The following is a 25,941-nucleotide window of genomic DNA, read 5'->3' on the forward strand; positions in this document are numbered from 1 at the left end:
CTGCCCGCCCAGGGGCGTGCGCCTCGGGGCCGGGCGCTCCTGCACCCGCTGCGGTTGGGAACGGCGGCGTTTTCGTTTCCAAAGGGCCCCCCCCTCCTCGTCCTCCGTTCCAGCCCAGCCAGGGCAGCGGGCTGACGCTGCCCGCCTCTCCTCCATCCTGAGGACGGACATTAATCGGATTTACACTGCGGAGGGGGGGGGGGGGGGGAAAGGACGCAAGATCCGCAAACGTGCAGCCTTGCTGTAAACAATGAAATTGAAGGCTGCTGCTGCTCTAATCCCTTGAATACCGGACCGTGCTTCTCCCCAGCAATGCATTTTGGGATCCGCAGGAGGATGCATGCGGTTGCTGCATGGATTTAACTCGTCCCTGGGTGTCTCTTCGGCAGGGACCGGGAGGGCTGGATGGCGCTTCCATGGACGCCGTCCGCCGGCGGGGAGCGATGCCGGAGCGGAGCTGCCGCCGCTGAAGCGGGGGCCGCCTAACCCCGCCGCAGCCGGCGTGTGCGACTCCCCGAGCCCCGGCGTGTGAGACGGGAGGCTTTTTTTTTTTTTTTTTTAATTATTTATTTTTTTGTTACTGGGTCGCAGCGGTTTGTGGTTCTGCGTTGCGAATCGCGGTTCCGGCAGCCCACGTCTCTCCGGCACCTCCGTCTCCGGCGGCGGGCACCCTGCGATGCCCGGGCTGGATGCTGCTGCCTGAAGGGAGGAGGAGAGCAGCGGGGAGAGACATGTATCTTCTGGACAGCAGCGAGCCGCCGGCCGCCGCCTCCTCCTCGCCGGAGAGGATGCAGCGGGGGACCCCCCAGAGGAAAACCGTCTACCGCATCTCCGTGACCATGGTGAAGAAGGAGCTGCTGGGGCCGGAGAGCGGCCATCCCGGGCCGGAGCTTCCCCGCCACGGGCGGCGCGGGGGGAGCCGGGCGCCGGGCTCCTCCAGCCTCACCAGGGCCGGGCTGCTGCTGGTGGAGGAGGAGGAGGGCGAGGAGGAAGGCGAGGAGCGGGACAGAGTCCCCAGCCCCTGCGGCTTCCGCAACTTCAGGACCCTCAGCACCGGGCAGCTGGAGCTGGGCCGCCTGAAGGTGCCGCGGAGAGCGGGGCAGCCCTTCCCCGCCGAGCTCGCCCTCGGCGGGCCGCGGGGCAGCCCTTCCCCGGAGGGGAGCGGCGGGGAGCCGGCGGCCACCTGTGGCGGGGCCGAAGGCGCAGCCTCCCCCGAGGAGGAGGAGGAGGACGGGGGGCCGGGGGCCCGCGGCCCGCCCTCAGGCCGCTCGGGCGAGGCCGCGCCGGCGGCGGGGGAGCGGGGGCAGAGCCCCTGGCGGCAGCCGGGCCTGCTGCGGCGGAGCTTCAGCTTCAGGCACTGGAGCGGCGGCGGCGGGGAGCTGCCGCGGATGCGGGCGCTGAGCCGGGTGCGGCGGCACAGCAGCTCCGGCTGCCTCCCCGGGCCGCCGCCGAGCCAGGGGGCCGGGCCGCCGGGCTCGCCGCCCGCCGCCGCCGCCGCCCTGGTCCCCGCCGTTCCCCCCGAGAAGCGCAACACGCTGGACGTGGGCGAGGTGCTGAGCCAGGCGGACCCGCTCTCCCAGCTGGAGCGCTGGGAACGGAGCAAGAGCAAGAACCGGACTCTGGATAACAGCGACCTGCAGCGGCTCTCCGAGCGGCTGGGCCGGGAGGGCCCCGCCGCCGCCAACCACGAGCACCGGCTGCTCCGCTTCTTCAGCGGCATCTTCGCCCGCAAGGACGGCACCTCCGCCCTCTTCGGCAGCCCCCACGGGCGGTCGCCCCGCAGCAGCTTCTCCAGGTCCAGGGCTTATTTTAGCAGCCTCAGGAGAGCCACCGTGGACATGCAGTCTAGCTCCGAGAGCATCAATGGGTCCCCCCACAAAGGTGCCCTTCCTTGTCTCATCCGGGGGGGTGGTGTTTGCTGCAAAGCCCTGCATTGGTGCTTAGGGATGGTGGGGTACGAGGGCCTTTAGGCATGAGGGGAGGGAGGTGCTGCACCGGGATACGTGATGGTTGTGTGCAGTAGTGGATATGGCATGTTTTTAAGTGTGTGGTAGTGCTTTCTTCTCAGGTGTGTTGCTTAGCAGTTCTGATGGGGACAGGGGAGGCCGTGTGCCTCCTGAACCAAAATGCACTCTCTGGGTTGATTGACGCTGCATTCTAGGACAGCTGAGTGAGGCAAGTGCAGCTCGTTTAATTATGGAGTGGAAGCTGAACTCCAGTGCTGCTGTATATAGGTCACTGGGTGGCCCAGTGCTGCGCAGCACTGGGACTTTCCCCTTTTGGAAAGACTTTTGTAGTCCTAAAGATGGGTTATGGTGGTCAGAAATACTCCTGCTCCCTTTGGATGTAATATATTGTAAATCCTAAACCTTTTCTGTCACAAAAGAACTTAAACTGAGTTTGATATTTTTTTAAAAACACAGCACAAACTCAGAAGGCGTGCTGTTTGAATTATTTTATGTAGCTATGTGCGAGTCTTTTAACTATCCAAAGTGTCGCTAATGCTAGATGGAAATCAGATTTGGGAATTCTGGGGTTTGTGAATCCCCAGGATATGAGAAAAACTTGAAAATTAACCTTACTGGGGGATCAAAGTCAAGAGCTGACTAGCTGCTTTCTGCAAGGATCTGAAAGGATCACGGTATCCTTGCCTGGGACATGTTAAACCAGAAATGCTGGTTATGGAGCTTCATTGTAAGACAGGATGCTTTCTTCCTAACTGTGCTTTTCAAATCTTTAATAGGTATCTATGATAAAACATTTAACTAGTAATTACAGTAGCTTTGAGCACTAAGTGCTTCTCAAAGTGGCAAATAATCTCTAAGTTGCTGCTTTTCTAGAACTACAGTTCTCAGTTAAAAAGATTAAGTATTCTGTAAGGCACAGGTACAGCAGAGGATGTTGCAGAGTTGGGCTGGGGTGGTTTATTGCAGGGAAGCAATAGCCAGAGATGCTTCGTGGTGCTGGCAGCCCATTACAGACCCAGAAGTCCTGCTGCGAGTGGAGTGTGCCTGGAGTTTGAGGCACAAGGAGCAAAGCCAAATATTTAGACCTAGTAACTGAGGATTGTAATATTTTATTGATGTAGAGGCATTCATGTGGGCTTATAATAATCTTGACGGAAATTGTGGTCTGACCTTGGTTAAAGTTTGAGGTAACCACAACAGAGAGTTACTTCATAGAACTATTTATGCCTGTCCTGTGCCAATATGCTTAAACTGTTACTCTGCTTTAACAGCGTAAAGTTATATACTCGGAGCACAGTCCTTTCAGCCCAGGATAAGTTGAAGATTTCAGTTAATGAGTAACCATTGATACGCAGCATTAGGATGTTCCAGAGAGGTTTTTCCTGTTCGTGCTAGTATCAAATTTATCTGGTGAAAGTAAGCTTTGAGGCTTGTTTTCCAGAAAAAAATGCGTCTTGGGACCAGTGTTGTGGCTACAGGTTGGTAGTGGTGTTGCAGGCTTGTGTTATGGGTTAGCAGGTCCGGTGTGCTCTGCCACTTTTCTCCTTTTTTTTCAGAGAAGTACAGTTTAGGCTTTTGCTGTGAGAAAAAAGTCTGTGCACAGTTTCAGCTGTTGCTTATTCATGTCCTTTAGAAAGCTAAGTTTAAACTAATTTGTCTTTAATTTCTCCTATTATTTTTTTGGAATAAAAGTTTATGATTAGCATGCCGAATATATTTTATTATTTTAAGTTTGGACCGAGCTGCTATTCAGCCAAGACTTGTCTTTTGCTTCTTTTAGTCAATGTGAAGTTGGTGTGCTCTTGACAGTCCTGTGCCTAGATTTTGGAGTACTCATGGAGACACAGGTGGAATCCTGATTTTAATATGGGATTTTTTCCTGTGTAGCAGGTTGCAAAAAGAAGGTTTATTACTTGAAACTTGTTTCCCTTGTGCCGTTGGTATTCTGCGTGTTTGGTTCTGTGCACGTGTTTCTTGACTTTGTACTTTCTATGCAAGGCCTGCTTAAGGTCTATAAAGTAGAAGTTTTGAACAGTGTACCTTCTTGGCATTTTCACCTTGAAATAATCACCCAGATGTTGCAATACCTGCTTGTATGATACTTCTTGAAAATCTGTTCCTAACTACCTTAGTCAGGTAACATACTTTTGAACAAGCTGAAGTTACAGAATTTTTAAAGCAAAAGAGTAAAGAATTTTTAAATCTACATATTTTTGATGTTACTGAGTTTGACTTATGCTGTGAAGTGGGTAAAGGTTGATTTTTGGAGGGAATTATCCTTCATATTGTCAGTAAACCGTCTTTGGGCATCAAGCATTTTCCTTCTCTATTTGCAAACCCCATTTGCCATGGCATTGTTGGCTTCAAGTTCTATGCAAGTAACAATTCCCAAAACCTTTGCAATGGGGAGGCAGAGGATTCAAACACCACGTTCCCAGCGAAGATGAACTACGGTTCCAGGTCACTTAAGTGCTGACCAAATTTCTTTCCAACAAGTTAACTTTTAAAAGAAGAAAAGCTGAAGGTACGGGTGGGGAAGATGAAGTGGCCTATCTGCTAACTGGACTGGTGCCTGTCTTTCGGATGTTGTTCATGGTCTCCACTTTTGTGAGGATTGCAACATGTTAATCTAACATCTTCTAGGCTATGGACGTGGTGTTAGCAAGCCGCCTTCTTCATGGCTAGCTTTGTGTTAAGAATATGTAAGTGGTTTTGTCCATTTTAAAATAATGGTTATACAGTAGGCTAATCCTGTAGTGATGCTGCTGTTCTAATATTGGAGTGTTTTTCCATCTAAATATCAAATGATTAGTTTTGTGGTTCACTTGTCCCTGATTTTAATAGACTTATGTCATGGTATTCAACCTGTAAATTCATTTATTTGAAGCGAGAAAAGTTCTTACATATCCACCACTGCTACCCCCAAATTAAAAAGAGAAACTTCCATAAACTTCAAGTCAGAGAAGCAAGGGGAGCTATTTTTGCCTTAAAACTATTTAAGAGAACTTGTCAAGGGCAATGTTGTTCCTCATCTAAACTTTTTTCCCCTTGAAGTCTTTGTGATTCTTTCATAATGAGAGGAACTCTCGCTGCTCTGGAGGAGGAGGGTGGCTCTGGGGCAGTGGGGTTTTGAAATAGCAGTTTCTTTTTCAGTGGTTCTAGCTTGTTGCTTTTGTTTTGAGATAACTTTGTTTGAATAACCCCTCTTCAGGATAAATTAAGAAGATTTGTGAATCAAAATTGTAGACTATGAAAAGGAGTATCATTATAATATGATAAACTGCTCTTTTGAGGTTTTTTCTCCCTGAGGTTTTAGAGGAATTAGTTTTAAGCTCTTATCTCAAATTCTCTGCAGTTTATGGCAATGGGAAGTAGAGCAAAGCTGACGAGTGATCTCTGTTGGAGGCCTCCAGTCTTTTCTTGTAAATCTTCACTTGAGATAATTCTTGTTAGTTCTGTGTCATCTCTTGCTTGCTACCCTGGTATGATCGCTACTCTTCTATGCTGCTGGCATTTCTAGCAGCAGCCCAGTAAACTTTCTGTGCACTCCTATGGGTCAGGGGGCAAAGCTTTGGAGCACATAAAATTTGGGTGATATGATGTAAATGTATTGGAACTGGTCCTGCGTAGTTCCCCATTATGTAGCTGCAGGTTTTTGGTGCTGTGCTAGTATAAGCATATTCTTTTTCAACACTGGAGAGTCTGTTTCTTTAATGGGCTAAAAGTCTTCTAGGACTCTTCTAGCTGTTTCAGTTATTGTGAGTGAGTGTTGTCTAAACATTGTTATGAAAAAAACCCCAAAACCTAGCTGATAAATAGATTGCAATTGGGGTTAAGCATTGTCAAGCATTGTCTAAGAGGGGGTTTTATTATTATTTATTGGGTGGGTCTTGTGTCAAGCAAAACCAATGCCAGCTGCACTGATGCAGCCAGATGATTAAGAACTGAACTGGTATTAAGGTCACTGGCTGAATTAGAGAATGAGATAGATTAATGTTTACACAATATTGAAGTGTATGCCAGATGCTAGCAGTCATGATCTTTGTTTTTCTGTTAAAATTGAAAAGAAATGTAGAATTTTAAAGTTGCTCTATATTAACTCGACAGTTAAATGCCTAATGGCAGTAACGGGTAACTTTCTTGGGACAGATCGCTGAATACTTCTGTAAAAGCATTGTGCAGACATTCGTCTCCATTCCCATACAAACCAAGCTTTGTAAATTAAATTAGCAATACTTCTTGTTTTGCCAGAGATCTGCCTGTTGCTTGGTTTACCACTGCAGGTAACGATGCTGTGTTGATGTAATGAAGCTCATGTAGATGACCAAAACACGATTTGCACAAGGAAGAGAAACATCTAAAACATGATATTCTTGTTCCTTTCCTCCTGATTACTTGCCCTGAATTTGAGGGTGCTCAGTGTGACAAGAAGGATAAGGTTACTCTAGAACTGTTTCCTAATCCTAGTAAGTCTAGAATTAATGACAGAGCATTTGGTTTTTCAGAAGTGGAGTCTGTATGTGGGGCAGCATGTGAGCTCTTTTCTGAGACCAAAGGAAGGGTTTCAGTTGCTCATAGTTGCTGCACGTAGAGGAGAACTTCAAACTTTGCTACTTCAGCCATTAGCAATTCTTTACTGGCTCTAATGGTCATTTTGCCCTAGAAAATGGAATCACTTGTACCAGATGCTGAAGCCTTGCTCTCTTTAGTAGTTAAGCAGCCAGAACTTTCAATTACTCCATTTGACAAAATAAAATTTCAAAGCAGTATGTTGTGTGCTATGTAGCGTAGGCTTGTTAGTAGCATTGAATTTAGATCTTGAATTCTTAGATCACCACTGAAGAATCACTTGGGTATATTTTGAGTGAACAGTTTGGCTCTTTTCTGCAGAGCAGAGCTAATTTTGATACTACTGGGCTGATGACCACTGGTAGTTTAATACTGATTGTCGAAGTGCAACTATCCAGTTACCAAATGATTTGTGTAAGATGATGGCTGAACTAGCATGTAACTGTGGTTTTCTTTGGCATGGTTATAACCTTAGATATTTGGAAAGCGGAGAGCGAGTGCAGATGTCTTTCAAATGCCTGCGTATTCATTTTCACTTTGAGCTGCATGGGGTTAAAAAAAAAGTCATTAATGCAGACTATTAATGTAATAGTGTTGCTTTTGATAATTGGTGTTAGGATTTCCCCTAGGCAACTGCAGTAAACACACAGTGAAAGGCGGTTTCTGCCAAAAAATACAGAATGGGTTTTTTCATGTGTGAGGAAAAAGAAATGTCAGTATATTGAACTTGAGAAGCTATCATCTATTTTGCTCATGAAAAGCATCCAACATAAAGCTATTATCTTGATGGAAGTTTAAAATAGGGCATTTGATGATTTTGATGTTTCAGGCTGGTATATAATGACAGTGTTTGACAAATACTTCTGCTTTATTGACAAAATAGTACCAAATGTTTTCTTACAACAAAACAGGCGACAAATACCATCAAGATAATAAGCATACAGCGCGATGTAGCTTCCTACAGTTTTTTTTACTAATCACAGAAGACATTAATAAAACTTAATTGGTGGACCTTGTTATTTATTGAACTTTTCTTTGGGGATAAGAAGGCAAGCAAGGTGGAGTGACTTGGCTTTCCATGCTGCAGCTGTTGGTCTTCAGTAACAGCTGTAATGGGTTCGGAACGGGCAGGGACTCAGGGCGATGTGTTTGTCATGAGTGTTAGTTTCTGCATCGGTTAAGAGTCTTTAAAATTTTGATCAGTCTAATTTGAAGGAGTATTTGTTGCGTGGGTTCACTTAAATTAACATTTAACTTAATGGATAGTACTTGTTTTCATATGTTTTGGCTTCCTTCCTTTTTGAGATTGCACAGACAAAGATGTAAAGGTCACTTGTCTGAAGTTATAACACAGAGTAAATCTCTGAGTGTATTGAGACATTACAGAAAGGTCTTTATGAGGAACCCCCATAGGATCTGGCCGTAATGTCAGTTACAATAATTGTGATTTATGAGTTAGGCACATCTGTATTACCTGGCTGTAAATATTCCACTAGGGTGGTATACAAAGTTATATCTAATTGATATGGGAAACATTATTTGTAAATTACCTGAGACCCATTATTTGTAACTTTATTTCCACTAGCTTATAGCTAGAACTATTAAATTAAATATAAAAATTCAGCAGTGTCAGTTCTAGTTACATCAATCAACTTTTATTTTTAGATGAATCAATGATGTGTCTCGACTCCTGAGCTTGGTGAAGTTAATTTCAGCCTTGGAGGTACTTACTAAGAAATAATGTGGAAGTTTCTTGGAAAGATCCTAGTGTTAGCAAAGTGTTCTTGTTCTTCACAGCGCCCATAATGCAGTGCAGTTCGAATGCCTGTGAGGTATGCTTCCATTTTGTGAATGAAACTCCATAACAGGTCTTTCCTTCTTGGAAGCATTAGATGCTGATGTTTTGCAACTTAGATATGAAGGGGAGCTCAAATACTGTGCTGACTGCTGCCAACTCCTGGCACTTCCAAGTTATTTATAATACCTCTTTGTTTGCATGTATTTGTCAGTTGCCTTGTCTGGCTGGTTTGATACAGAATCTGGATTCCTAAAAATACTGTTTTACTTGTGTTGGACTTAGTGTGTATATATATACATGTGTGGTTTTTGAGAAGAGAATTCTGTAACATTGGTGCAAATTTTTTTACTTTATTCCCATGCAAACAGTCACTTAATGGCAGTGCTTATGTATTAAATGTAAGCGAAAACTGTTTTAAAAAGTGGGTGCTAAACCACTTAGTGCAGTTGTATTTGTGATTGTATTTGTAAGGTATCAAGATGCACTCACTCTTTAGTTTCTCTGCTGCTTTCTGTGGGTGCATACATTATTTGGGTCTTAAGAGTATGATGTTTCATCTTTGTCTCGATGTGAAATGAATGAGTTACTGCTTATTCTCACTATTAAGGGTCACTTCTTTTTTTAGATTGAACCCTGAAAAAGCGGTGGCCCTTAGCACCGCTAGTGTTGCTATTATGGAGGATTCTTGCAGAGACGATAGTCTCCCCGTAGCTCCTGAAATCCAAAGCCTTCTTTGGGATGAGCGTCAGAATGACATATCGCCTGAAACATCTCCTGCTCTTCCAGGGCTGTTACTGTGTTTGTATCGGGTAGACTGCCTGGGAAACTGGGATGTTGACCTAACTGTTCCTTATGCAACATCCCAGTTCAGAAGCTTTTCTCTTCAGTGATACAGAAATATTTATGTTGGCAAGGCAACAGCTTTTCTGTCTCGATCTCTGCGTCCTGCAGGGAAAAATCTTATTTTGTGCTCATGGAGGATACAAGGTTTAACTTTTCTGTAGTTTTAATTATTAAAGCTGTTAAAATTGAATGTCCATTGCTCTTCACAACTTTCAGGGGATTGTGCTTAGGACTTGGAGAGAAATTTGATTTTTTTTTTTTTTTTTTCCCTAACCTGACTTGAGTTGAAAATCACCTATTTTGCCACATCATTGGCTGCATATTGTTGGTTTCCTTGCTCAGGCTGTTCTTCCTCACAGTCCAGTATGGCAGATCGTTACTGGCTGTTACTGATACCGCTTTCACTGTGTATATCCTCTTGTCCCCTCCTCTTTGGCTGTGCTGGGTCTCTGTTAAAGTACTTTGTTATAATTCCTGTCTTAAAGTTTATTTCTTAGTTTACTTCTAGTTCCCTTTCTAGTCCTTTATAGAGAACCTGGTTGCCCCAAGTATTGTCACGGTAGAAAACAAATACATACCAGTAACTTTTTCCAGCCAATCCATGATTTTACACATTGACTCCCATCTTCATTCCTTGAAGGTGGAGGTGGTGTTTTTCACTAAGTAGCTAAAAGAACCAAAGTCTTGTTACGTAGTGACAGTGCTCAGGTGGGAGACAAATCCATCTCTGTCTGTCTTCAGTTTTCCTGTGAAGGGACAGCAGGTTATTCTGCCTGTTAATGGAGTTGGCTTCAGACTTTTGTGATTCCAGATGCTGGACAATGAAAATCTCAGTATGAATGCTTTCCCTGTTGAAAAAGTTATTCTGCTTTAACCTTTTGATTAGAGTCAATCTGAAGCTAAATGGAGCAACTACATTTATTTTCAAACAGGTATGATTTTGTCTGTTGTCAGGGAACACACTAGATGTGTGTAATACACCTCATAGCACACGTGGTAAGCAGGTGTTGGTGATGCCACACAGAGTGAGTAGAAGTATGAGCATGCCTTGTTCCATAGGTAAACCTTCCTTGAACTATTCATATGGCTCTGCTAGTCCTTAATCTTTTTATTTCCCATCTTTAAAAAGCCATACAGATGGGCTGTCAGTTTTGTAACCACAAGTGACTAGTGCGTGTTCTTAAAACTGAACCTCAGCTGTTGAATGTCTGCTGCTGCTTTGTAAATGGGGATTGTTCTTTGCTGTGGGAAGCTTTTGCTGAAGACAAAGGTAGGCCTTCTTTTATTTAGGAGGAGTTCAGGAGGTATTTGAAATACTGGGTCAAAAGCACTTGAAAGCTTCTGTCTGCCTACTTTTGATCTCCAGGTTACAGTGTAGCTCGAAACCCGTTCAGGTTGCTCAGCTCCACTGTGGCTGTTCCGAGAAATGCAACTGCTCTGCTGTTGTTGTGGGTGTGTCCGTGTCCCCCCATATGATAGTTAGCCAGGATAATGCCTCTCCACCTTCTGATGGTAGCTTTGTGCTGTAGGCAAAGTGCTGATGGTTTCTTGTTTTTTCCTCAAGTGAGAAACAAGCCTGGTGCTATGGTGTTATGTACTGACACCAATGCTTTAAGAAACTATGAATATGATTCATAGTTTGACACCCAATTGTCCTGTTTTTCTGCTGAGTTAACTCAGTCAGGTGTGTTTTCAAGTGAAAGTTTTTTCAAACTATTACTTCATGTGGTTACTTCACAGAAGTGACGTCCGTAATTTTTTTTTTTTTTTAAATCATTATAAAGGGTGCTTCATTCAATGTTCTCAGTATGCCTTTCATGTTGACTCCCAGTTTCCTAGTACAAAAGATGTCCTTGCTTGGTAAATTTATCAATGAAAAGTTTGTTTTAATAAGAGGAGGCTAATTTCTATCCTCAGGATAATGTCTTTTTATTTTGTCCTGTTGGTGACGAAGTTCCTCAGATTTACAGCATTGCATTGGGCAGGCTTGTGATACTCAAGAGTTAAGGCGAGTGGCACAGAGCTAGAGAAGTTTTCATTTCCATGTGGAGTTGTGCATGGCAGGATTGTTTCCCAAGGTTCAAAGGAAAACGACAACACTAAAGGACTTTTTCAGAAAAAGACATTTTGAAAGCAGTGGTAAAAGTACATGGGAGTGAATGGCCTCTTTCAGCTCCTGTTTAGTGTTGTTGCATAGAGTGCTGTCTCTGTTCAGGTGTAACTGTGCCAGGTGGCTGTCAAAGGTGGCTTCAGCTATTCACAGCCACCTTCTAGAAACCCAATCAATAACATATCTCATCATTTTGGGTACTGGCAAGAAAACAGAAGCTTGGGCATGTGAGAATTAGTTAGTTTTCTGTGCTGTTCATAAGGTCTGTGCTAATGCAGGAAAACCGTGCAACGCGGAAACTGTCTTTCAACAAGGATAGTGCTGGCTCTTCTCAGTGCTTGACCCTCGGGACTTTCTTGTTGATGGCAGGCATGGCTCTGGGGTAGTCAATCTTGCTGTTGGCCTGTAGTTCTTAAGGCATAGGCGTTAGCTAAATGCCCCTGAATGCGAGTGGTTCCACGTAAAATAACCTTTATTCTTGTGTTCACTTCTAATCTCTAAAAAAATACCTGAGTGTAATTTATGTCTAAGAAATTCTTAGATATTTTTAAGTCAGCTGAAAAGTCAGTGCTTAGTGCAGATGATGGTATTTGAGATTATAATGTTGCTGTGAATGAAGAGTGAAGGTAATACAGATGAACTTCAGGTGCTGGGTTACGTGGGGATGGGGGCCTCTGGGAGGGAATGTGAAGTTCTCTGAAGAAATTCTTGATTTTCAGTTTAGATATCTGCAGAGTTTCCTGGGTGACTCAAGGTAAAGTTGTTATGAAGTTGTTTGAGAATGATAGACTATAAAAAGAGTAGGTTGAGATCAGATAAGCAAGATCTATGTTTGGCACCTTGACTGTGTATAAAGATGCGTAAGCGCGCTTGATTATTACTGTATGTATGTACCCTAGGCATGGAAATATTGCGAGTTATGTTTAGCTGCGTTGAAAACTTCGTTGTGGGAATCCATCCCTTTTCTTGCCCCTTCTTATCTCCTGGTCTTGTGAACATAATGGGTGGGGAGTGAAAAGCAAAATCATGTAGTTGGCTTGCTTTATGTTCAGACTTAAGTGTTCCTGAGGTTATTACCATCTTTTAGTATTACTGCCTGCTTTACCTCTCCAGTCAGGCACCGTGTGTTTGTGGAAGCTCTGCAGCAGCAGAGAATTGTGTGTGCCTTCTGATTTCTGTATGTGAGTGAATTACCTGCTAATGCAGTTGACCTCCAGCCCTTTGAACTAACTATTTTTAACCTGAAGCAGGGAGGAGACTTCATGATAAGTAGAGGCTGATCACAGGGCACTGCAGTCATCGTAAGATGTGTTGTTACTCTAACTGCCATCTTCCTGCAGTGAACAGAACTGATATAATGGAAAAACTTATTCTGAAAAGCATGTTGAGAGAATCCCAAATTCAAAATCTCAAAAAATAAAAATAAAAAAAAAAATTACTGTTGTGGAATCCAAATGTTCTCCAGTTCATTTGTGCCTGTAAAATAAAAATACATTGGTCACTGTTGTACAGCAGTGCTGTAAGGCTGTAGAGTTTCTAGTTTGACAAACAGTGTTGTTCAATTTAACTGGTTTAGATGTCAGAGTTCCTGGACAGACATGCTGTTTTCTGTCACGAGGTGATTGTGCTGTGTTACCTTGTCCTCAGTCTGTGTTTCTGCTGTGATTGCTAAGTTGCACTTCAGTGCTTAAGCCTCATGTGGCACTGAATTTCTTCTCCCTCTTAAATTATTTGCAAATATAAAGTGAAGGAACGGATGCCGAAGCTGGGCATGCGAGGTGTACAGCTGGCACCGCATGTTACGGGTCCTGCAGGCTAGCTCTGCCGAGAAGGTGCCGGGAATTCCCACTCCTAACGCCAGCCCTGCACTCAAAGGTCAGGAGCGGTGAGGCTGGGTGGCAAGGGACAGCCAGAGCCCTGCTGTGGCTTTCTAGTGAAAGCAGTTTCTGAAAAGGACTTTGAGGACCCTAGGCTATAACCAAGCCTAAATTAAAATAAAGAGATCTTTTTATTAGTTCTCTCAATCTGTGTAAGAACAGCTTATAACCCAAAAAGCCCTACTCGTTCTTGCAGCTCACCAGCAGAAACAAATCATCTTATCTCTAAGGACAGTGAGGATTAAAGTACAGGTCTGGTTTTGTCATTCAGCTGTAGGCATGTCTTTCAGAAGCGGTCATCTTTCAAATAGATGCTTCTTGATGTGCATAGATGCTTGAGTAGATGCTTCTTGCACTTGAAGAATTCCTGATCTGGGTCCTCCTGGGGAGGTAGGCAAGATGGCAGTATCACTCATGATTTTTTCCAGAATCTTCCATGTAAGTCTCAGCCAGAGTAGCACCAGGGTCTTTTATTATCTGCACTAGATGCTTTGTTTAAGCAAGAGAAACTTTGTTGGATGGATTTTACTACAGCTGTCTATGGGCAGTTTTCATCTGATGCATTTGAAACCTGTCCTGATTTGGGTGCAAGTGAAATACCAACGCTTGATTTGGAGGGACCTTTTTGTCCCTTCTGAACCAAGTCTGAAGGTCTGCAAGCAATGAGGAACTGTTGATGATGTTTACCTTTTCTTCTACTTGTGTGCTGCAGAAACTAATTCCCCGCCCAGTTCCTTAACTTGGCTGATGATTCATCCCTGTCAGTGGCAGGAAGAAGGCAATACCAATGCTGAGCCAGGTGATGTGACTGTCTGTCTTCCAGCATCTGTCTGCTTCACACAACCACTGGGACATCTGCAGAACAAATATGATTGTTAGTCACTGTCCTGAGGGTTCCAGGTGGTACACAGGAGCATCTGGGAAGTAGGACTTTCCTGGAATTAGTTTGGTAGGGGAAACAGAAACCTGCATTTAGAATAAGAGACTCCAGAATGAAGAGGGATTTAGTTGCTGTGTTAATTACAGTTTTGCTCTAGGTAACTGTTAAGTGATACTATGTTAACTCCCTCCTGTGATTATATGCCTTTTCCCATCAAAACGGAGGTTCTATTGTGCTTGTGGATTATGGACTTCCAGTCATATGTGTTAGTATTTAATGTAAGCACACTATATCATTCAAACTTAACTATGAAATCCCTGCGGGTCCTTAATGTGCATGTGGGTACATTGTGGGCTTTCACCTAGGAATCCTTTTATTCAGGTGACTTACAAAAAGAATAAGCACGCTGAAGGAAATTGTTCTTAGAATCGCTCCTGGAAGTTACTTTGGCAGAAGCATAGGCAATGTGCATCAAGGTTTTCTGTAGTAACCCCCTATCCCTTTTTTCATTTAAGAAGAGGTGTTGGGACAAAGCTCCTCTTCTTTATACTTTCAGAGCATGTTCCTGTCACAGCTTGCCTTAACCTCTACCCTTGCAAAGTATGTAAGGAATTGACTGATAACAAATCCCTTTCCATCCCCAAATAAAGAAGAAATCGAGTGTGATGCGAGCGTGCATGCTAGTTTGTATTTTTAGGGCCCCCAGGTTCAGACATCAACTGCAGTCGCTGTAATGTTGCCCTTATATAGCATGGCTAAAGTATGAAGGAGACACGATACCTATTTTGTGTGAAAGTACTGCTGATGAAAACATTTGATGTTGGGGGCTTGACAGTGTTTGGTAGTGGTTGATGGAGCTGGTTACTACATACTACTGACCTACAAAAATGTGTGTAATCCTGTTGCCACGAGCACAAGATTGTAAGACAATCTTCCTTTAGTTTTCGTTTTCTTCAAAGTCAGTATCCTGTCCCAAAATACTCTGCTGCTTGCGCAGTTGCACTGCATATGTTTTGCTGGTGGCTTCTGAAGTGTGTGTGTGTGTAGGACTCTCTCTTACTCCCTGTTGGCTTTTCCAGCCCTATCTGCTCTCATGTCTGCATACCGTCTCCTTTGCCAGCCCACTCAGACTGCTGCCACTGATGGAGTTGGGGAAAAAAAAGAGGAATTTAACTGTTCCTTCACTCCGTCTGCAGGAGTTTCGCTGTGTTACCCAGCAAAATTTGAGTGAGTTTTGCAAAATCATTCAGTACATACAATTCCCAGTACCGCTGGTTGTGTGTAGTGCATGCACTCTGTTACAGCGGGGTTACATGGTTCAAACTCAAAGTAAAAAGTTAATTTCTTTTTGGACCCAATCTGAGTTTCTTTCCTGCAGAACAATCCTAGGAATGTGTCACTGCAGTCATCACAAACACTGCTGGCCTTTTCTGTTTACATGTGCTGTCCCTTGTCCTCCACCGTTTACCAGCGTGACAAACAGCTCTGGCAACCTCATCAGTCCTCGGGGGAGGGTGCTGGAAGTGTTTCTTGCAGAATTGTGCAGTAAAAACTGAACAGAAATCACAGCAAAACCATAAAATACATTTTTTCCTGTTCAGGTTAATAAAAAACTGAATTCTGTGTATTCTTTCAGTCATTCACAGGACTACCTCTAATAAATACTTGTCTAACAAGCCATGAGTGTTGGATGAGAGCTGGGGGAGCTTCATGGAACTTCCACAAAGGGGTATGCCTGTGCTCAGACCACTAGAATTTAGCTTATCTGTCAGCTCTTGTATCCTTTTTAGCCAGTCTCGGAGGGTTTGTTTTGGTTTTTTTTCAATTCCCTTTTTCCATGGCTTAGCATTTTTGGGGGATGTTATGTATAACTTATTTAAATATAATATATTTTATAGACTGATTTTTCTATAATATAAATACATATATTAAAAAAAACCTAAAAGTCTGGTTGCAGTGTCTTTATTTCAGGCACACTCCTGTGCGTATTTAATAATCTTATGGTTGTGTCTAGGCTATTGAGCTCTGTGATACGATTTTGGAGTTGGTGCACTCTATTTCTCTCCATTCCTGTGTGCTGTCTTTCTGGGCTTGGGAGGCAGGGAAGTTTTGAGTTACAAAAGCACTTGTGTTAAACTCCAGATCATGAAATCACTTAAAGTCGGTTCTACCACCTCTATTTCTTCTTCATGCTTGCTTAGTAGAATATGCACCCAGCAGGCCAAACCTAGGAAAATATGATTGCGGAACCAATAAAATTAGCTGAAGATTCACGGGTGTTGAAATAAGCAGTCTTTTAGTGCACTCATTTTTTTTCATTTTGATGTCTTGTTTTTTCCAGCAGATGACTTAAGCTCAAAACCTTGAGCCTCAAAGTGTTTGTGAGGCTCCTTTGTTTTGTTGGGGGGTTTAGGGGTTTTTTTTCAGTTATTCTATCAGAGATGTTGGCAAGACTTTTGAGGAGTGTCTCTGGGACACTATAACTAGTACAAGAAATGGAGACAGTTCATGTAAAAGTAGCTTGAATTGCAGCATAGCTTTTGAAGTCTTTGAGTTTCTGGTCACCTGAATTTTCAGGAATGAGTGTGTCGTTTCATTTCTGTAGCAGATTTTTGAGCTAGAAACTAAGGCTGTTTAATTTCCTATAAAGTGAGAGATTATTAAGTGTAGGCTCTTTGAGAATTGCAGTGGTCATTGCATTGTAATTCTGCTGAACTGTGGTTTCTGAACCTACAGGAGGTTGGCAGCTCAGTTGGGGTCTTCTCATTGACATCTCGTGCATCTGACTGGAGTTGTGTTCAGCATATTCTAGTCCTGTTATTAGGACAGCATATGTGAAAAATGAAACACAAAATTCAAGTTTTCAGTAGACTCTTGTGCTGTTTGTAGCTTTTGTCCCAGGGCATGTTATAAATCACTTCTGGAAATAATTTGGAAATTACTGAAAAGAACTTCAACAGCCTTCGAATTGCTGCAAGGAGAAAACATCTTGTGCTGAAGGAGCCTTGAAAGAATGGCATCATATTTCTCCTTTATTGTTGATTTTATGTTTCAGGGGAGGTGGAGGATTTTTGTGGTTTGGAGTAGCTCGGCTCAGGTTTAGGTATTGCTCTTTTGATAAAGAGTTGCCTTTAACGTAGCTTGAGGGGCTCAGTCTCCCTGTGATTTTTGGCATGGGTATTCAGACTTTTTTACTGCAGTGTTATGGCATGTTTAATGTGTATGTTTGTCCATAATGCAGTAGGTATCCTGTTCATATTTTGGAATAAGTGACCAACTTTCTGAGGATCTAATTGAAAAATGCTTTCATGGTGACTTCAAGATACTTAATGCTTACTGTATGTTTGTATTGTGTAACAGGCTAAGATACTAGCTTTCAAATACAATGTCTGCATCAAAGTATTGCAAACCTATGTTGCTTATTCTTTTGCTTATGCAGAAAATCTCATAATTCCTAATCTGATTAATCTTTGATGTTTTATTCCCCAAGTTTGAATTGGGTGATGTTAGCTTTCCATTTTTTAAAATGTGATTTGCAACAGTTCATTTTGAAATTCAGCATAATTTCTTTTTTTTTTTTTTTTTGTAAAAATGATTGATAAGGATTGTAGTGACTTTTTTCTATTTAATATGAAAGATAAAGTGCATGACTCTGCAGGCAGACTGTTTAGCTATCTGAATTCACCTTCTGACTTTCATAAGCTTGCTTTTTCTCTATATGAAAATGCCCTCTCATTTAGTTGTATTAACTGCTCTTGAGCTGCAGCTGTCCAGGTCCTCTGTCATTTTGGAGGTAAATTTTTCTCGTAGCATCCTTTGGGATGCATGGAGAGATAGTCGTCCAGGTGGATGAGCAGCAGAACTGGTGTTTTTACATCGTTTGTTGGTTTTTCTCGTTGTATTTTTTGATAATTTCCACTCATATTTCTCTTAGCTTCATCAGTAGTGAGACTTCTACAATATTTTAGACTTTGAGGAGACAGCTAAATGAATTTTGGAGGTGTTGTCTGTTTGATGTGACAGGTACACTAGGAGTGGTGGTACTTTTCCTTCCCCCTTTGGCAATAGCTTTTAGATCAAATGCAAGCTGGTGCGTGGGGGGCTGTGTGTGTGTCTCTAACAAGAAAAAAAAATTGAACTTCAGCTTGCCTTCCTCAGTGCAGCAGGTTTTGGGCTAATGGGCAGCAGGTGATGATGAAGCCTGAAAGATAATAGGAAAGTAGAGTGACTTTGTGTTTACAAATTTATCAACTACTAACATGCTCAGGTAAGTCTTCTAGTAAACTGTTGTTGCAGGAAAGTAAGCTGTGTTGCTGGTGTGAATTAGCACAGCAGATGATGAATACTTGGAAAGGATGGAGGGACAGGCTTTGTGAAACAGGTTATCTACATAGGTGGTAAAGCTTGGGATTACTTGAATGGTAGATCAAAACCTTGTGAACAGGCAAGTAATAGATAATTTAAGGTGCAATGGTACAGTACTTACAGAGCGATCAGATGTTTTCAGTTCTCGAGGTATTAGACATTATCTTGAGTAGATGTTTAATTCAGAGGCACAATTTTCAGCCTAAAATCCATAGTATGTTTCCTATTCATTGTATTTATCTCAGACTTTTCCTTCATAGAGACTTGTCTGGACAGAGACTTCTTCATTCAGTAATTCTTTGAGACCCCTCTGTGACTGCCTGTGCGTTTTTTAATGGGGAAAGAGTTGTAACTATTTGAATTATTTAAAAGTGGATTGTGTGAATCAATTCAGTAGTCACAGGTGCTACTGATTGGCATGAATACGTGTATGTTGGGATGATTATAAAATCATGTTGCAAGACATCCCCCCAAGACCATCTTCCCATTTGTCAGCTGGACAGGGTTGAGTTTGCTGTTTTAGTTTGCTCAGGCAGTGCATGAGCTTTCCAAAAAAACTCCCATGTGAAAGGCAGCCTGTGTAGCATGTTTTTTTTCAGGTGATGCTGATTTCTACTGCAATGCTGGCTGTCAATTGTTAATCTAACTCTTTGCTAGAAAATGTTGTTCTTTCCTGTTGGGTATGATGATGCCCAAAGCCATTTAATAGGTAACATAGCTTATGAGTTTGGGGTGGGTTTCTTGGGGTTTTTTTTGTTTTGTTTTGGTTTGGTTTTTTTTCCAGTGTAGCCTCAGGATAATTTCCAATGATGATAATCGCTGTAGACTGTTAGAGATGACAAACGTGTCTGATTGTATATCTACACCTTGCTTAGCTATTTAGAAACTGGGATGCAAACAATTGCTGATATGTATACATCATGTATGGGATAGAACAGGGCATGTTGAACATGTATGTTGGCTGTAATGATGAGCAGGGTTAATTAAAATTATCTTACAAGAAGCATCTGGCCAGCACAGAGGCAGCATTTATGGAGCCTGGAGGCATCTGCTGGAGGCTGTCTCTGAGGCAGCAGTGATGTGAGGGCTTTTTGGAGGAGGGCAATTTGACCCAAGTGGAAGGTGATGTTTCAAGTTTGTAAATGTCCAGTTCTTTTATAAAAACACTAGACTCGTGTTCAACATTTAATTTTGTAATGCAGCCTAGCAAGCTGATCCTGCATAAAATCGCTATGTGCCTTTTCACCTTTTTCTTAGCATTATATTGATTTTGCAGCTTCTACCCAGAGGAAAGGGCAGCATGATTTGATATTCTTATTCCATTAGGTTTCCTGATAACCTGCAGCCCCAGTGAACTGGGCAGTCCCAAACGATATGTAAATATTATGCACTTGCACTGGAGGCTGGTACCGAGGCAGATAAGGTGAGCAAATTGTCATGAGATATTCATCTTACTATCTGAATAAGAGGAAAATGAGGTGGACAGTACTGATTTATCTGAAAACCATATTCTTTTGCCATTTTTACTGCGCATTTTAGTACCTGGAACAACTGTGTTTTAACATAAATAAGTACAAGCTCCTAGAACTGTTCTGATTTTATTTTGTAGTGGATATTCTGTTATATACACAGATATATCTTGTCAAATTGTTAATGTTAACTGTGATCTCCCTTTCTGTGTGAGTTGGCAGTAATTTTCATAACATGGTGGAACACCACCTTTTTAAAGGCTGATTAATACTTCTGTGAGTCAGCAGAGGCATGAGTAATGGATGATTCTCAGCCCATAAGGAAACACTTTTGCAAGTGATAAAGGTGAAGTGTTAATTGGAGCCAGCTGACACATATTGCATTACCTCTGCCTTATAGTAAATGGTCTGGAGACTTGTCTTTCAGATGTTGTGAATCACCCAAACCACCTATTATAAAATGAGTTGGGTTTTCTTGGCTGGCTCTGGTTGATATTTAAGATATAAAATTTTTATTTATTCATAAACATGGAAGAACATTACAATTGTGTGGAATGGAGAGATTTTGCTGCTGGGAATATCTCATTTTTAGAGTTACAACTGGAGACAAAGGCCTGTCCCTTTATTCTCCTGCATGTACGGATAATAAGTACATCTGCTTAATCTGAAGACTTCTGTGTTAAACAGTTTTGGATTTCCCTCAACAGAATATACCAAGCAGGAGGCACGTTGCTTTTCCAGCTCTGTTCTCCGTGAGGTACAACTTGATGCTATTTTACTAATCTTGGGGTTAGGTGACTTGAGCTCTTGAGGAGAAAGAAATCTGGAATGTGGTTGAAACAATGTGACAAGCATCATTTGGGACCAAGTTTCAAGTGGAAGCTTCTTGCCTTATTAGAAAAGCCGGTCTCTTAAGATGGCAGTGGCAGTACATGACACTGGTTGCCGTTCAAAGGCACTGGCTAAGGTAGTTGTTAAACACATTCTCAAGTGTAATTTGTGCACTAGATTCCAAATTTGGCTGGGTTTTTTTTTTGCCTTGGTTATTTGAAATATTGGAAGCTTTAAAAGCACGCTGAATGCAGACTGAAAAAACCCTGTATCACAGATCAGTTTGGAGTTGTGTATTTAGCCCTGTGGCAGGAAAGTGCTTTATAAAGCAGCCTGGCCTGGCTTTCTCCATGTCCAGTTGCTTGTTGGTGGCAATGCCTTCGAGGCTATCATAGTCTGTTAGGTCACAGTTAATACTGTGGCAGGTAAGTCTTCACCTCCCACCGGGGAGATGAAATTTTCATACACCATACCTTTGGGAACAGAATTTCCTAGAGCGAAGTGAAGACAGTTAACTTGGAAATACTTGGTTTTCCTTTTGTTTCAAAAGTCTTCTCCCCATGCCTTTCATTGTTGAGTTCAAGCTTTTGTTATCTTATAAATAGTATTGTTAATTGACAAAGTTAACCTGCAGGATGGTAAAAACCCCCTCACTTCTATGAATTAAGTGGGAGGGTCAGCAATGGCAATTAAAAATGTGTTTTTGATAGCATGTCAGTTTTCTTAAAAATAAGCAATATGAGTTGAATTCTGCTAGAATATTTCAGGTATAAATGGTAAGAAAACCTATTGCTCTTGCAGTACGCTGTGGTAAGTGCTATGTTCTGCACAGGCCATTGTGGGAGAAAGCTGGAGTTTCATAACTTATATTTCAGATGCATTCTGCTACTGCTGTGCGGCAGGCACTGCAGTGCACGCTTATTGTCAGAGCACTCAATCTTCAGCTGAAAAATTATTAGGCAGGAAACTTTTTTAGTTTATCAGTAATATCCAGTTGTGCTTGTTAAATTTCTTGTCACATAGGGTGTCCATGCGTGACCCAGCATGGCAAGGCAATGGGGTTGAAAACAACTGCAAACACTTACTGGCTGCTGTACAGGGAGTGAAAACCTTGGTGCTGGAGAAGAAATTCCTGTGTTGTTGAGATTTAGTTTATGTGAATGTCCTGTGGCATTTCAAATAAAGTTATGTGAAAAACCCACTTCCTCGATAGAGCTTTTAATGATGCTGCATGGGTAGTTGGGCTCTGGCTTGCTCGTGCAGTCTCAGTAAAAAAGTTGGAAGGACTGAGTGCTAAAAATACGTTCTTAACCCCACAGCAGTGGTTTATGTCAGCCTTCCTGAAGGAACGAATCCCTTTAATTAGTAAGACAGTGAAGTTTATTTTGGGGTTTGCTTTGTTTTCAATTTGGGATGTGAACTCTTATGCACTGTAGCATAAAAAAAAAATAAAAAATTCCTGTAGCTATGATGGGGCCTGCTACAGCTGTTGGCAGCAGCTGCAGCGTGTGCACTGTGCTCATCCTGGTGCCTGTCTTTGCCTGGGAAAAAAATAAATCTGTTTAAATGGGGAGGAGGAGCCAAAAATTGTTTTGATCTGCACCAGTAGCTGACTTGATGTGCTAACCACGTGTTGTCATCCTAAAGGCAGTTCGAGTTCCCCTTTCTTCATGCACGTGTAGCTTTTGGTAGCACCGTGGAAGGTTGAAGAGAAATTGTCACTTGTTTTAGCTGCAAAAAATCAGCAGACATCAATCAGGTAAATATGCCAAACTCAGTCTCATCACTGCTGTCCCTGAGAACCATATTGTCAAAATATTTGAGATCTGGCTGGTGGGTGTGTGTTGTCCTTTGGTTTGTCCTCTCCTGTTACTGTGCTCCGGTCTAACAGAGGGTGATGTGGAGAGGCCAGAGGATTTTCATAGCACAGTTATGTTTTGCAGAATCGGAGGGGAAGCCCCTAAATGGAAAAAATGGAGAAATTGCCATTTTTGCACGCTGAAGGTGAAGTTTGCGCTGTGTCTGGTTGGAGTGGCAGTGTGTGAGGTAGCACTGCAGCCATCACAAGACTCCAACAGAACAGCTTTACTCAGGAGGTAGAGCAGGTCCCTCTGATGATTTCCAAGATGCTGGAAGGGTGCATTTAGTGTAGTGAGTTCTGCTGCTGCTTTTTGGGTGGTTTTGTTAAGATACATAGACTGTAGGTGTTCGCTTTCTGTTTTTCCATTGTACTGCTTCCAAATGGCTGCGTTTTATTATGGGTTTAAGGCTGCACTTGATTGTGTTAATTATTTTTTTAAGAGCGTCTGCTAGTGTTGTTGCTAGAGTAGAGGCTGACACCCTTCTTGTTAGCTTTGAAGTATGCGTTAGATCTTTATGTGTTTTTGACTTTCAGTTTTTTTCCAAACCTAAAAAAATTTCTCATAATGAATTTCAGTTGCTAATGTGGTTCAGTTTACCTTAGGGAGTGGTACGAAGGTGAAAAAGCCATGATGGGATAACTGGCCTCCAGCTTTCTTTTCTCAGCTTGTGAAAAAAGGCAATAGGAGGTTATGGCATTAATAGGGAACAGAATATGAAGAGAGAGTAGTATCTGAAGTTTTTGGATGCAGGGGTTTAGCAGGGAGTCAGTTTACAACGTGGCTTGCTAGAGTATGTCATAGGTTGAGCCAGAACAGCGTGAAGATGCAGCAAGAGGGCTTCTGCAAAAATGGATTCTTCTTCCAAATTCCCCTTTCAATAGGGCTCACTTGCGTGTTGTAAAATAGTGGGTATGAAAAGCATTAGAGCAGGTTTGTAAGGAAGGAGGTGCAGGTCTCTTAGGTGTAGCTAAATTGTTTTCTGATTCCTGAATGCTCTGCATGGGCTTCTTTAAAGATACCATTTCTAGTACAATCATTTGGGTTTAAAGTACATACCTGAGGTGGTGGGAACCTGATGAAGCTCTGAAAACATACTTGAGTTTCTTGGCTTCACCCAGGGAACACAAATGAGAATATAGCCAGAGGGCATGATTTTTGCAAAGACCGAGAACAGTTTTATTCCTGAGTGAATGTTTTTAAAAAATATTTTAGCAAAGTTAAAAATTCAGTTTTATAAATCTCAAATGGAGAAGTATTAGTAAATTGATATTTGTGTATAGCCTGGATTTTTTTGCTTCCAATAAAATGTCACGGTAGCCTCAGAGGCACCTCTGGTTCTGGCTTGACTTAGGTCCCAGCGATTCGAGGTATTGCACCAATTCTTTGTGTGATGTGGGAACGTGGGTTGCGAGCATGGCTTGTGTAATGGTGATAATCAATGTAGTAATGATGATAATTGTTCTCTCCCTCTCCCCTTGCAGACTTGATGTGACATGTCAGCCCTTTCAAACTTTGCAGTAACTGTTGAGGTTTGGAAGAAGTTGAACTTAACATGAGCTTGCACGTGGTTTGCAACATCCTTTTTGCCCCGCTCTCTTGCTGCTGCTCCAGAGTGCTGAGGGAGTCGAGGGTGAGGTGGGACAGACTGCCTGGGAGGAGAAGGCGAAGGAGTGATGGCGAATGGTTGCAGATCTTGGGATCACAATGATTGATTTGCTTGCCTTCAGTTCCCTACAAACTTGCAGTTTTATCTGTGAGTGGAAGCTGAAAGAGGCTTTGTGTTATAGTTAGTCACTGAGTCTAAAGTTCATTTGACAAATGTTTTGAGTTTCCAAAATAAATAATTCCTACTTGTATAGGTCTGCTGTTTTCTGAAGTGCCTTGTAATAATAGCAGGTGCGTTTTAAATAGGAAGCCGGGGAAGAAAGCCGCTTTTCTAATGGCGCGTTTAGTTACATATTACCTTTTTTAACTGTTATGTTGTAAGCAGTTTTAAGGCAAAAGATAATGGCAGCCCTGAGTTCTTGCCTCTTTTCTTTGCTTTCTCTCTGCTTCAGGACCCCATCTCTTGCTCAGCTGTGCATTGTGTTAAGACACAGGTTTTTAGTGATGCTTTGATGGTTCTGTGATGGTTTAATGTTTTGGTGGTTTAATAGTCTCTTAGGCAAAATGGTAATGAAATTGAGTAAGTGGGCATTATCCTTATTACAGGAAAATAAAAACTAATTGGGCATCTGAAGGAGCACCTGAGATGAGTATCCACACTGCTTACGTGCACTGCTGAAGCTGAGTCTGGGTGTCCTCGTGCAGTTGCGGGGAAGGAGACGGAGGGCTCAGGAGAGCATCCCGGGCGAGCATCCCGGACGCCTGCCTGTCCCTGGGCTGCCTTCAGGAGAGACCCTCTCTTTGCCCCACAAGGTTATGGAGACAGAGTCTGCCAAACAGACACAAACTGGGGTTTCCCATACCTGCCCCCACCCCAATGTCCTGCTCTAGATTCTCCATCTCAGCTATTAGGAAATAAACCTGCCTATCTTAGCAGATATATTTGCAGTTGAAATAAAAAGGGGCCCCTTTTCACTGTTTCCTTGTTGCTGTAACTAAGGATTTCACATTGGTTCCAGCTCAGCATTAATTCCCTTTGAGAGCATGCCTTGGATTGCATTAACATTTTTTTTGACATTTGACAAAAGCCTTGTTTAAACAAGTTAGATGTGCATCAGGCTAATAAATATAAAACCCATCAGATTATTCCTGCTGCGTTGTTCTCTGGAGAACAGTGTCTCATTTGTATATTTTCCATTAATCATCTCCAAATCTTGCATGGGTGATAGCAAGTTAGGGAAAGTGGACTTACTATTACATATGGTATAGTCAGGGAAAAAAAGGCTCTGTTTTGACAACCAGCATAGCAATCTTGGAGACATGACTCGAGTTCTAAAAAATGTTTTCAGAAATGTGTTGCATAAACAAGTCATAATTTCCCTTGCGGAGAGGGGAACTGTTTTTCTAGATGTACTTCTGTACAAACATGCTGGACCCATTTTCTGTAGCCACAATTTAAAGAACTGAAAAAGTAAATCTGAATGTTCATATGATGCCAGAGCACAGATTTTGGTTGACAGGCAAGGAATTTGGGCCATAAGTCAATTTGTAAGTAATTGAACTTAGATACTGCATGTTTTTGCATCTGGGTGCTGTGACTGCACCAGATGGTACAGGGCAGCAGAAGAATAAAGCATCCTCAATTGCACCATTGCTCATTTTACAGTCTTGTCTAGCACCACTTGCTTGCAGGTTTCTTGAGAGGGAAGAGCATTTAGGCATGTAGAAGAGCGTTGGTTTGCAAGCTGAGTTACTGGATCACACC

The 25,941-nt window shown here is 42.5% G+C and overlaps 1 protein-coding gene across 19 annotated transcripts in view; it reads left to right on the forward strand.

The window, feature by feature from the left end:
* AGAP1 (ArfGAP with GTPase domain, ankyrin repeat and PH domain 1) overlaps window positions 1-25,941 on the forward strand; it is a 397,188-nt gene that overhangs the window by 87,345 nt on the left and 283,902 nt on the right. For 5 of the 19 annotated variants that reach the window (XM_030016791.2, XM_030016793.2, XM_041124090.1 and 2 more), the window contains exon 1: window positions 302-1,881. The exons of 7 other annotated variants lie outside the window; for them this stretch is intronic. In XM_030016791.2, the coding sequence (XP_029872651.1) occupies window positions 690-1,881 (1,192 nt within the window). In that variant the 5' untranslated portion in view covers window positions 302-689. Of the gene's footprint in view, window positions 1-299; window positions 1,882-25,941 lie in introns of those variants that run through there. 7 more of the 19 variants (XM_030016784.2, XM_030016788.2, XM_030016786.2 and 4 more) reach the window with 3 other exon arrangements.

The sequence above is a fragment of the Aquila chrysaetos genome, chromosome 6 (genome assembly GCF_900496995.4).
Source record: "Aquila chrysaetos chrysaetos chromosome 6, bAquChr1.4, whole genome shotgun sequence".
In the NCBI taxonomy this organism is placed as follows: Eukaryota; Metazoa; Chordata; class Aves; order Accipitriformes; family Accipitridae; genus Aquila; species Aquila chrysaetos.